Source organism: Macaca thibetana, chromosome 5 (genome assembly GCF_024542745.1).
Source record: "Macaca thibetana thibetana isolate TM-01 chromosome 5, ASM2454274v1, whole genome shotgun sequence".
In the NCBI taxonomy this organism is placed as follows: domain Eukaryota; kingdom Metazoa; phylum Chordata; class Mammalia; order Primates; family Cercopithecidae; genus Macaca; species Macaca thibetana.
Genome location: NC_065582.1, coordinates 70894553 through 70906569, shown reverse-complemented (window position 1 = coordinate 70906569; position 12017 = coordinate 70894553). Strand labels below are relative to the sequence as shown.

General features: G+C 36.8%; 1 protein-coding gene across 4 annotated transcripts in view; it reads left to right on the top strand.

Annotated features, from left to right (window-relative positions):
• Positions 1-12017, top strand: part of NDST3 (N-deacetylase and N-sulfotransferase 3) — a 218868-nt gene that overhangs the window by 201333 nt on the left and 5518 nt on the right. For all 4 annotated transcript variants that reach the window (XM_050792340.1, XM_050792339.1, XM_050792342.1 and 1 more), the window contains one exon: positions 817-926. In XM_050792340.1, coding sequence (XP_050648297.1) covers positions 817-926 — 110 coding nt within the window. The remainder of the gene's footprint in view (positions 1-816; positions 927-12017) is intronic.

Genomic DNA, 12017 nt, shown 5'->3' with positions numbered 1-12017 from the left:
AATAGCATAAACCTGGGAGGCGGAGCTTGCAGTGAGCTGAGATCCAGCCACTGCACTCCAGCCCGGGCGACAGAGCGAGACAAAAGTGCTCAATAGCTACATGTTAGACCCAGCAGCTATAGAACATGTCCGTCATCACAGAAAGTTCTATTGAACAGTGCTGATCTAGGCTAAATAGAAATATCAGAGAAGAGGTATGGATAGACAAGACTTGCTTTGCAAGCTTTGTGTCCTTTAATCCTGGTCTCCTCTTTTCTCACTGGGTCCACCCTCCTTGGAGTAACAAGAAACTTCTCCTCCTTAGTTTCTTAAGGAACTTTGTCCATGTTCAGGTTTCCTGAGAGCCTAACCTTATTCTCCACATGGATTATCAAAATATCTCTTCAACCTTTACAGTGCTATTCCTGAAAGGAATCATGAGGAATGACATGTTCTCTGTCATATTACGTCTGAGTTTATTACAACCTTTCTTCTTTTCTATTGTATGTCCCAGCTTGAATGATGGGATCATTGCTTTGTCTCTTTTGAAAGTTGGTTTCCATTTGTGATTTCCTAGTCACATTTCTAAGCTCTTTCAACTGCCTTTTTTGCTTTCATAGTGTGACTTCTCAGATTGCAAACCATGAGTGTACTTGATTGGTGTGATTTCTGGTTCCAGGTCATTAATGAGGATGACCTGGATTCTATCTAACACCAATGCATGCAATTTTACTCAGGACAGTGTCTCTCACTGAATGAGTTCAGAGTGCAGAAATTTTTCATTGTACAGTTTACATGTCTTTTTTCAATGTGCATTTTTTTAATTTTATAATTTAGTTGCTAATTATTGATGGGCAACAATTAAGAACTGATCCTGCTACAGTGATGGATGAAGTACAGAAGTTTCTAGGAGTCTCGCCTCATTATAATTACTCAGAAGCTTTAACGTAAGTTTATATTCTAATTAGTTTATTGACGTTTCAGCAGGGAATTGATTCCAAAGAAATTGTAGTTTGGTCATACAACTGTCAGGTTACCTGTTCCTTATATGCTGGTTATTTTTCAATTTGACATTAACCACCAAAAAAAAATTCAACAGTGTGACAAAGAAATGTCCTAACATAAATCCTGTGTTAATTCCTAATTGTACAAAGATTTCCCTGAAAGGAGAGAAATAAAACAGTGGTAAATCTTAAAACAAACCACAAACCTTAAAAGAAGTTATCTGAAATAAGTTCATAAAGCCTGAGCCTATTTAACAGGCAATATGGGGCCTCTTGGAAGTATGAACAGGTGAGTAACTAAGTAGTTTAGGAACTGACTCTTCTCTCATTTATGTAATTTTCAGAAACAATATCATACAGCAAGAAATAGTCCATAGGTGGTTGAATAAGCAGAGAGAAATGTACTATTATTGCTCCTAAACATTCTTTTTTTGTTTTATTTTTTGCATCTTTGTCTTTATCCAACATTTGACCCTGTAACCTCTCCTTCAGAGTCCTCAGCAGTTAAAGCACTGGTTTGATTTTTCTGTTTGTTTATATTTTTTTTGCTGGTTTCTTCCGATTTTCTTAGGTAACTGACTCTATAAGGTTCATGACTGGGGACCAGTAAGGCACTAGGGTTGAAGAAGGCAGTTACTCTCGGAGGTGTGCCCATGCCTGAGACTGAGTGCTGTGTCCAAGTGCCTCTCTTATCTCACCCTAGTGCTGACTCTGGGCTTCACTTAGCATTTTTGAAGAAGGCCTCTATCTTACTGTGTCCATTTGGAATGGATGGCAATCAGATTTAGGAGAATTATATTTGTTCCTACCACACGTGTAGAGCAACTGGAAGATACTGAGTTGGACTGGGTCATGGACATGACTCACACCATAAGTTGGGGTTTTTTTTAATTACATGGACTGAGCCTTTAAAAAAAAACTGAAAAAGACTTTCATGGAATTTTTCCATTGTATTTTTCAGTATAAAACTCAGTTCCACAGATAAAGTAGTTTTCCCCTTTTTTGTACTCTTCAATATCAATTTAGAAAGCGAGAGGCAGGTTCCCTTTACCTTTCAACAAACTTTACAGTTAAAAAAAAAAAAAAGATTAGCAGAAAAACATCAAATACTGCTTATATCTCCTACAATCAAATATAGAGACACGTAAGGGAGGCATTTTGGTTTAGAGGACAAAGGAGTAGGTGGAACTCTGCAGTTTTGAGCTTCCTTCCTAAGAGTCATTTATACTTTGCTGTTATTATTAACCTTCTGACCTCTGTGTTTTCTATACTATGAGTACTGTCAGAGTTTTGTAGAGCTTAGTTCAAGTACTAACACAGACACTGGCCTTAGGTATTTAACATTCAACTTGACCTTGTGATTTCAGTTTGCACTTAAAAATTCAAGACCATTTTCTGTTCTATATCTTTTTAAGTATCTCTTAGAAAAGAAAGCTTTTATTTTCTAAACAGTTTTCTATTTCAAGTTAGGTTATCTTTGGGTCTTTTTTTATAGAGTATGTAGCAAAGTATTGTATTTCAGAAAAAAAGTACAGTATTCTATAAAGACAGAGTTGCTTTTTCTTACGGGATGGTCCTTGACCTGCATGCTGTGTATTTGTCCCCTCTGCAGCCAGCTCAGCAGCAAGCTTTTTATTCATCTCCACTGCTGAGAAAAGGCAGTGTAAACTTAAAAGAGTATCAAAGCAACGTACTGTATACAAAGAACTGTAGGTCCCTTTGCACCTGGGCTGCATCTAGCAAAATTACTGATTATATGATTCTCTAACCTGGTTGGGGGCTCAGTGGGTGAAATAGCAAGATAAGATATGTGTAGTCCCTGAAACCACAGTTTCTGTTCCAGCAGTGCCACCCAGGCTCTCACCCTGCAGGTTGAGATAATGTGTTTCCATTCCATTTCTTTTTATATTTTCTTGTCAATCATCAATTGGCCTGACACAACTTGTAAATCCGGGCAGTGCACCAGTTGTAGAATATTTGGAAGTTTCATGTCATTGTCTGGGGTCTAAATTGATTATCCTTCACCCTATGCCCTTTGTAATTGTTTATCTGAAAACTGTCTTCACAATTTACTTACTCCTGTTAGAGTAACTATACTGATAGCTGTTTCTGTAGTGCTGTGGAAATATTGAGGATGACTAGAGGTACAAAATATATATCCTCAGAAATGCCATTTATACCAGTTTGTATACTTTGTACACTTTGGTATTGCTTCTTATTTTTTCTTCTTATTTTCCTGCTGGTGATAATGACGACTATCTCACTGGTGCTTAAAAAAATTTTTTTTTCTCATTGGAAGACCTCTAAGGATATAGTAAACTGCAAACCATTATGAATTCTCAACTAACTACATAAATCTAGTGCTTTGCATATAGTAGAATAAATGAATGAAGCAAGGTCTATACAAATGTTTTACTATGCAATCTTGGCGTGAAAGAGTATTCCAATTTAAGAGATCTCTAAACTTACTATCTTCCATATAGCAAATTTCAGCATCAAAACTATTTTCAAGAAGAATCACAATAAGCCCCCATTGTCAAGACTGTTGTTTATTCTTTTCCACAAGTGCTAAAGAAAGCGTTCAAGACTTCTAAAGATATACAAAGTCACTGAAGAATTTGTGATGTCTTAAAATGATTAAGTACTGTCATCATGGGTGTTAAGTGATATATTTAATGTTAAATAATCTGATTTTCTCAGTGATCATGTGAATGAAATAAGCAAAATAAGCTTTAAAAATATAAATAAGAACTTTCTCATTCAATGAAGTAAATTATAATTTACAACTCTTGTTCCACATACCCTTAATCCCTAAATGGAACTGATATATTAACATTACTTTAGTTTTTGTGTTACGTGTTGTATAGTATTTTGAAGCAATCATTTGAAATAAGACAGGAAAAATAATGCTTAGCATGGAATTGTGCTAATTTGTATACACTAAAATGAAAAATATGAATTTTTAGTTTTGCCATGAATACATCTATTCACAATTATACCTAGCCATCAATGCCTATGACAGGTGTCTTCATGTTTAGAAATACTAGTTAGCTAAATACCTGAACCTGGCATCTTTATGTCTCAGCCAGTTAACCTATTTGTCAAGATGAATGAAACCAGACTATGTTATATGAATTTTTAGTATTAATTTACTTTGAAAATGTCAATAAATGGGCAATGAGAATTTGAAAGCCGGGAGTTGAGTATATTTGTTTGTTTGTTTTGTGGATAAAGGTTAGCTAAGTCATGAAGGACTGAAGTTGTTTGAAAATCAGGACTTCAATGGCTTTAATATAACTTCCTTGGCAACCAAATTTATATCGCCCATGAACTGTTTTCCTACCCACTGTAGATACATTTGAGTACAAACGTACTAAATTAAATCTTTCTTATTAGCAAATTATAGTAGCCATAGTAACTAAAATCTGTTGGTTCTCTGGATGGCATGAAAGAACAACTAGAAATGCTGAATAGGGAAAAGAAAAAAATAGTCTACTCGAATTTCTATGATAAATTTTTAAGTGGTTGTAACAGTTCAAAATAAATATACATTTACATGTCCCATATATCTATCTCTCTTCATAAAACACAATGTGATAGGTACAATTAGCTCCATTTTTTTCCGATTAAAAAAACTGGGGCACAGGAAAGTTAAGCCAAAAGTCACTCAGCAAGTAAGTTGAGGAGGCAGGATTGAAACTCAATTATCTCTGAAACCTACACTGCCAACCTGTTAAGCTCTTCATATTGGCACAGGATGTTAGAACCACAGACAAACAATACTGTGAATTTTTAATAGTGAATAGCATATTAACAGGAAGTGCTTCCTTAAAAAGAACTAGAACCTCAAAATGAGCTATTGTTTTCTCAGATTTTATTATGAATAACATCCATCTCCACGTGCACTGGATGTCACTTTTCTTCATAAATATGTAATCATAAAGATATGCAAATTAAAATACATTGAAATACCACTATGTTACCCATTAGAATGGCAATAACCCAAAAGACAATACCAATTTACTGTATTAGTCCATTCTCATGCTGCTATGAAGAAATACCCTAGACTGGGTTATTTAAAAAGAAGAGATTTAGGCCAGGTGGGGTGGCTGACACCTGTAATCCCAGCACTTTGCAAGGCCGTGGCAGATGGGTCACCTGAGGTCAGGAGTTCAAGATCAGCCTGGCCAACATGGCGAAACTCCATCTCTACTAAAAACTCAAAAAATTAGCCGGGCATGGTGGTGGGCACCTGTAGTCCCAGTTATTTGGGAGGCTGAGGCAGGAGAATCACTTGAACCCAGGAGGTGGAGGTTGCAGTGAGCCAAGATCGTGCCATTGCACTCCAGCCTGGGTAACAAGAGTGAAACACAAAAAAAAAAAAAAAAAAAAAAGAAAGAAAGAGAGAGAGAAGAAGGAAAGAAAGAGAGAGAGAGAGAAATGAAGGAAGGAAGGAAGGAAGGAAGGAAGGAAGGAAGGAAGGAAGGAAGGAAGGAAGGAAGGAGGGAGGGAGGGAGGGAGGGAGGGAGGGAGGGATAATTATACAACTATATAAATTTGCTAAATAGTGCTGAATTGTATATTTAACAATATGTAAATTTGAAAGAAAGGGAAAGAAAGAGAAGAGGTTTAATTGACTCAGTTTTACATGGTTGGGAAGGCTCAGGAAACTTAGTTATGGCAGAAGCCAACTCTTCACAAGGAGGCAGAAGAGAGAAAGTGCCAGCAGGGAAAATGCCAGATACTTATAAAACCATCAGATCTTATGAGAACTTACTCACTATCACAAGATAAACTGCCCCAATGATTCAATTACCTCCACCTGGTCCTGCCCTTGACATGTGGGTATTATTACAATCCAAGGTGAGATTTGGGTGGGGACACAGAGCCAAACCATATTGCAAATGTTGGCAAATGTGTGGAGAAACTGGAATCCTCACACACTACTGATGGTAATGCATAATATGTGGCCACTTTGGAAAGCAGTTTTGCAGTTTCTTAAAAACTAAACAGCATCTTACCCAACAATCCAATTTCATTCTAAGAATCTACCCCAGAATAAATGAAAACCTAAGTCCATAAAAGCTTGTAAGGGAATTATTATACCATTATTCATAATAGCTAAAAACTAGAAATTTGTTATATCCACACTGGGGGGTGGGGGTGGGGGTGGGGAAGGAATGTTCAGAAAAGAAACAAATGTAGAGTTAGAAAGAGTTTATCTGGGCCACGCATGGTGACTCATTCCTGTAATCCCAGCACTTTGGGAGGCCGAGGCAGGCAGATCACCTGAGGTCAGGAGTTTGAGACCAGCCTGGCCAATGTGGTGAAACCCCATCTCTACTAAAAATACAAAAATTATCTGGGCATGGTGGTGCATGCTTGTAATCCCAGCTCCTCCAGAGGCTGAGGCAGGAGAATTGCTTGAACCCGGGAGGCGGAGGTTGCAGTGAGCCAAGATCGCACCATTGCAATCCAGCCTGGGTAACAAGAGTGAAACTCTGTCTAAACAAAAAACCAAGAAATAAAGAAAGAAAGACTTTATCTGGAACTAGGGATGACAGCAGGGATTGACTGCAATGGGCTGCAAAAATACGGGTTTTCAAAGGATAGTGGAAATGTTCTAAAAACAGATTGTGGTGATAATTATACAACTATCTAAATTTGCTAAATAGTGCTGAATTGTATATTTAACAATATGTAAATAATACCTCAAAAAAGTTGTTAAAATAAAATACATATCAGTAAAACGATTCCTTAAATAAGAAACATGTTTGCCAGAAGAGAACTGATTTTTAAAAACTGCTATGCTTGTCCTATATTAGTAATATCTAAATGATGGTATTTTGATTTTGAAATTTACTGAATTGCTATTTTCAATTCAGTATTCACCCATAGAAATGGTTTTTCCATGTAAAGGCATTTCAGACACACTTTAGTCTTCCAAGTGTAATCTGAATGTTTTGTACGATTAACCCGCACGAGGGTAGAAATAAAGTCACGTTTTCATTAATATAAAAATGTCGGCCAAGCAAGAGGGCTCACGCCTGTAATCCTAACACTTTAAGAGGCCAAGGCGAGTGGATTACCTGAGGTCAGGAGTTCGAGACCAGCCTAACCAATATGGTGAAACTCCATCTCTACTAAAAATACAAAAATTAGCCGGGCGTGGTGGTGCATGCCTGTAACCCCAGTTACTCAGGAGGCTGAGGCAGAAGAATTGCTTGAACCCGGGGGGGTCAAGGTTGCAGTGAGCCGAGATCACGCTGCTTCACCCCAGCCTGGGCGAAAGAGCAAAACTCCGACTCAATAAAAAGAAAAAAAAAAAAAGTCACTGTTTAGAGGTTGAATCATTGGAGAATCTTGGTGCCCCTGCCCACAAGTCTTTTACCGTTATTTCTAAACATCCCCAGAAGATATTCCATACAAGCATAAGAACCATTCTTACCCATTCTTGTTTTACTCTTTAAATCAACAAAATTTTATTCAATAACTATTACGTGCATGACTCTGGAGACACAATGATAAACAAAGTATCCCCACCACCAGGTTAGGGTAGCCATAGAAGCGGACACTAAACAATACATGAACACTTCCTCCAAAATGTTCACTGCCTGAAGGCCTTGAAAGGAGGGGCCCAGCCATGAGAATGGTTGCCAGTGCTTACATAAAAAGATTGTTTCCTTGCTGTTCCACCAGACTTCACAGAAACACTGCTGCTTTCTGGACAGGTGTCGAGAGATTTTCTCCATCTTCTTATTTTTATTTTTTTGAGACGGAGTCTCGCTCTGTCGTCCAGGCTGAAGTGCAGTGGCGCAATCTCTGCTCACTGCAAGCTCCGCCTCCCGGGTTCACGCCATTCTCCTGCCTCAGCTTCCCAAGTAGCTGGGACTACAGGTGCCCGCCACCACACCTGGCTAATTTTTTGTATTTTTAGTAGAGACGGGGTTTCACTGTGTTAGCCAGGATGGTCTCCATCTCCTGACCTCGTGATCCGCCCACCTCGGCCTCCCAAAGTGCGGGAATTACAGGCGTGAGCCACCGCGCCTGGCCAATTTTCTCCATCTTCTATTACACTTCTTCATTTGGGCTCTGAAATAATATTACTTCTGCCCCAAACTCATAAGACCTTCAATGAATAGCAGTCCCTTCGTCTATCTATGATGGTTCTCTATGAAGGACCAGACCCAGTCCCTCAGGCCACTGGGTAAATAAACATGCCATCCCTTCTAGCTTCTCCTTCTCATTTGCATCCTGACACATTTATACCATTGCCTATGAGTGTATGCATACAGATGCCTAGACTAGGTGCCAGCTACACACACACAGTTTTTTTTCTCAGTAAAGCCCAGCCTGACACCTGCTGCATAAGATCTAATTAATCAGCAGAGATAAAATAAAAACTTATTTTTCTTTTGATTCTTAATTTTAGCATGTGTGGAGTTCAGTGTTTCTTAGAAAAACTTTCTCTCAGAAGACTACTCATTTTAATACACAGCATATGTATGTTCCAGTTACGTATCTACAGCAAGGTATATTAGCGAAAAGTGAATAACTGGTCTGGATTCTGAATTTTGATCACTTGAATACTTAAAATGAGTCAGAATTCAATTTTGGAAAATTGCTGATAGCAAAATGTTAATGAAAAATATTACATCAATCACAGACTTCCAGAAATGTTGTATTAGTGTTTCCCAAAGGCTTTCATGTACAGATTATTTAACTAATACGATCTTTATTAATGATCTCTTTGTAATTCTGTATATAACACTAATTTATTCAGTTGCCTTACTGATTCAAACAAGAATATAAAGAGCATGAAAACATAAAATGCTGTGTCCTAATCTGACACAATTGCTTTAATAACGATGGGAAACCAGACTTTACATAAATGGAATGTGATTATTCTCTCTAATACACAAAGTCATACAGAGGCAGAAATTCAGGTTTGCATTATTTTCATAGGACTACAGTTATAAATTCTACAAGATTAACTACATATAGAGTACACCCCCAGGTACACACCCCTCCACACACACATTAGATCATACTATCATTTTAAGTGCTTTGTTAATGTATAATTTACATATAATCATCCATTGTAATTGTGCAGTTCAAAGAATACAAATGTATACAGTTGTATGTACCACCAGAATCAAGATATAGAACAAAAAGATATAATCCAAAAGTTTCCTCATGCTCCTCTGTAGTCAATACTTTCTACTCACCTTGACCCCTGACGATCATCAAGCTACTTTCTTTCACTTAGCATAATGCTTTTGAGTTTCCTCTATGTGGCGACATCTATCAGGAGTCAATTCTTTATTATTGTTATGTATTACTCCATTTTATGGATATACTACAATTTGTTTATCCTTTCACCGGTTGATGGACATGAGTAATTTGCATTTTTTTGGCTATCACAAACAAAGCTACTGTGAACAGTTGTATGGACATATATTTTCATTGCCTTCAAGTAAAAACCTGGAAATGGGAAATGGGATTGGCAGGTCATATAGTAGTTCTGTATTTTAATTTCTAAGAAACTTTACAAAGAAGGTGTAATATTTTTAATTTCTACCAACAATTTTATTTGTTCCATGTCTTTGCCAACACTGGATATTTTTAAAATCAGTTTTTCTACTGAGGGTACAGTGCTATTTCATTTGTAATTTATATTTGTATTTTGTATTTCCTTAATGATGAATGGTGTTCAGCAAATTTTCATTTGTTCATTGACCATTCATGTGTTCTTTGGTGAAGTGTCTGTTCCAGTCTTTTTTTTTTTTTTTTTTTTTTTTTTTTTTTTTTTTTTGAGACAGAGTTTCACTTTTGTTGCCCAGGCTGGAGTGCAATGGTGCGATCTTGGCTCACAGCAACCTCCGCCTCCCAGGTTCAAGTGATTCTCCTGCCTCAGCCTCAGCCTCCTGAGTAGCTGGAATTACAGGCATGCACCACCATGCCTGGCTAATTTTGTATTTTTAGTAGAGACAGGGTTTCTCCATGTTGGTCAGGCTGGTCTCGAACTCCCGACCTCAGCTGATCCGCCCTCCTCAGCCTCCCAAAGTGCTGAGATTACAGCATGAGCCATCATGCCCAGCCTGTTCCAATCTTTTATCCAGTTTTTATTGATATTTTTATCTTTTATATTGTTATATATTCTGAATACAAGTTCTGCATTAGATATATTTTTTACAAATGTTTTCTCCCAGTCTGTGGTTTCCCTTCTCATTTTCTTAAGTGTCTTTATGAGAGCAAAATTTTAAATTTTGATAAATTCAAAATTAACGTTATTTTTCCCTTATGGTTCATCCTAAGAAATCTTTGCCTAACCCAAGACTGCAAAATTGTCTGGTTTTTTTTCCTATGTTTTCTTTCAGAATTTTTATAATTTTAGATATGTTTTTAGCCTAAATTTTTATAGTTATATTTAGCTCAATAATACATTTCAAGTTAATTTTTATATACAACATGAGGTAAGGGTCAATGTTCAGCTTTTTCATATAGATATCCAATTTTTCTTGTGCAATTTAAAAGACTAATCCTTTCCCATTGACTTACCTTGACAGCTATTTTTTGAAAATCAGTTGACTGTAGATGTGTAGATTTATTTCTGAATTCTTCATTTTGTTCCATTGATCCATTGGTCCACTGATGCCAACACCATACAATCTTCATTACTGTAGAATTACAGTAAATCTTGAAATTAAATGGTATGAGTTCTCCAGCTTTGCTCTTTGTTTTCAAACTGTTTTAGCTTGTCTACTCCCTTTACATTTTTATAATAATTTTCTATTTCTGCTTAAAATATAGTCCACTGGAGTTTTGATAGGAATCATACTGAATCTATAAATTTGGAGAGACTTGGTATTTTAAAAATATCTAGTCTTCTGATTTATGAGCATAGTATAGATCCTTTTTTTCTAAAATTTATCTTAACAACGTTTTGTAGTTTTAAGTGTGCAGTCATTGCACATATTTTTTGTTAACTGTCACCCTAGGTATTTCAGGTTTTCACATTATAATGGTAAGTAAAGTGTTGGAAGTAGCATTCCTAGAAGTAGAACAGATTAAAAGCAAAAGAAAAACATTATCTGAAGAAATAATTCTAATTGAGAAGAAAAATGGCGATAGAATTATTGAATAACAAAAGCTACGTAAAGGAATTATCATTGCTGACTATTACTTTCACTTTTATATCTGAGCATACAAATTAGTGCTTTATTTACAGTGAATAATAATATAAAACCTACTTGGAGACCAGTAAAAAAGAAAAGGCCTTGAACCTAGAATCGGGGGCCTAGACTTGAGTCATGACTTGAATATTGAAGTATAGTACGAGATAAATAAACCTTGACAAGCATTTTCTCCTTTCTCATTTTGTTTTCAACTAATACTTGGCAAATGTTTACAAGAGCCAAACAGTATGCTAAATGCTATAAAATGGGAAGAATCCTTCACACCATATCCTTAAGTGTTAGAATGAAACCTCAAATGAGAAAGAGTTATATGAAATATTTTGGTAAGATAGAACGTATATTTAATGTGCTATTATTATGTTTATTATAATTATGGCATAAAAAGTTCATTTAGGCTGGGTGCCTAGCACTTTGGAAGGCCGAGGCAGGTGGATCACCTGAGGTCGGGAGTTCAAGATCAGCCTGACCAACATGGAGAAACTCTGTCTCTACTAAAAATACAAAAATTAGCCAGGCGTGGTGGCGCATGCCTGTAGTCCCAGCTACTTGGGAGGCTGAAGCAGGAGAATCGCTTGAACCCGGGAGGCAGAGGTTGCGGTGAGCTGACATCGCGCCATTGCACTCCAGCCTGGGCAACAAGAGTGAGACTTTGTCTCAAAAAAAAAAAAAAAAATCATTTATAGGTGCTATTACTTTAAAACAAGCTCATACCAAAAGAAGAAAGTAGCTCTGAAAAAAATTAAATGGATTATAGCTAGAGAATCCTAAAAGTAATCACTCCATGATACACTGAAACCTTTTCTCTTCTATTACCTTCTAGTTGTATGATACAAGT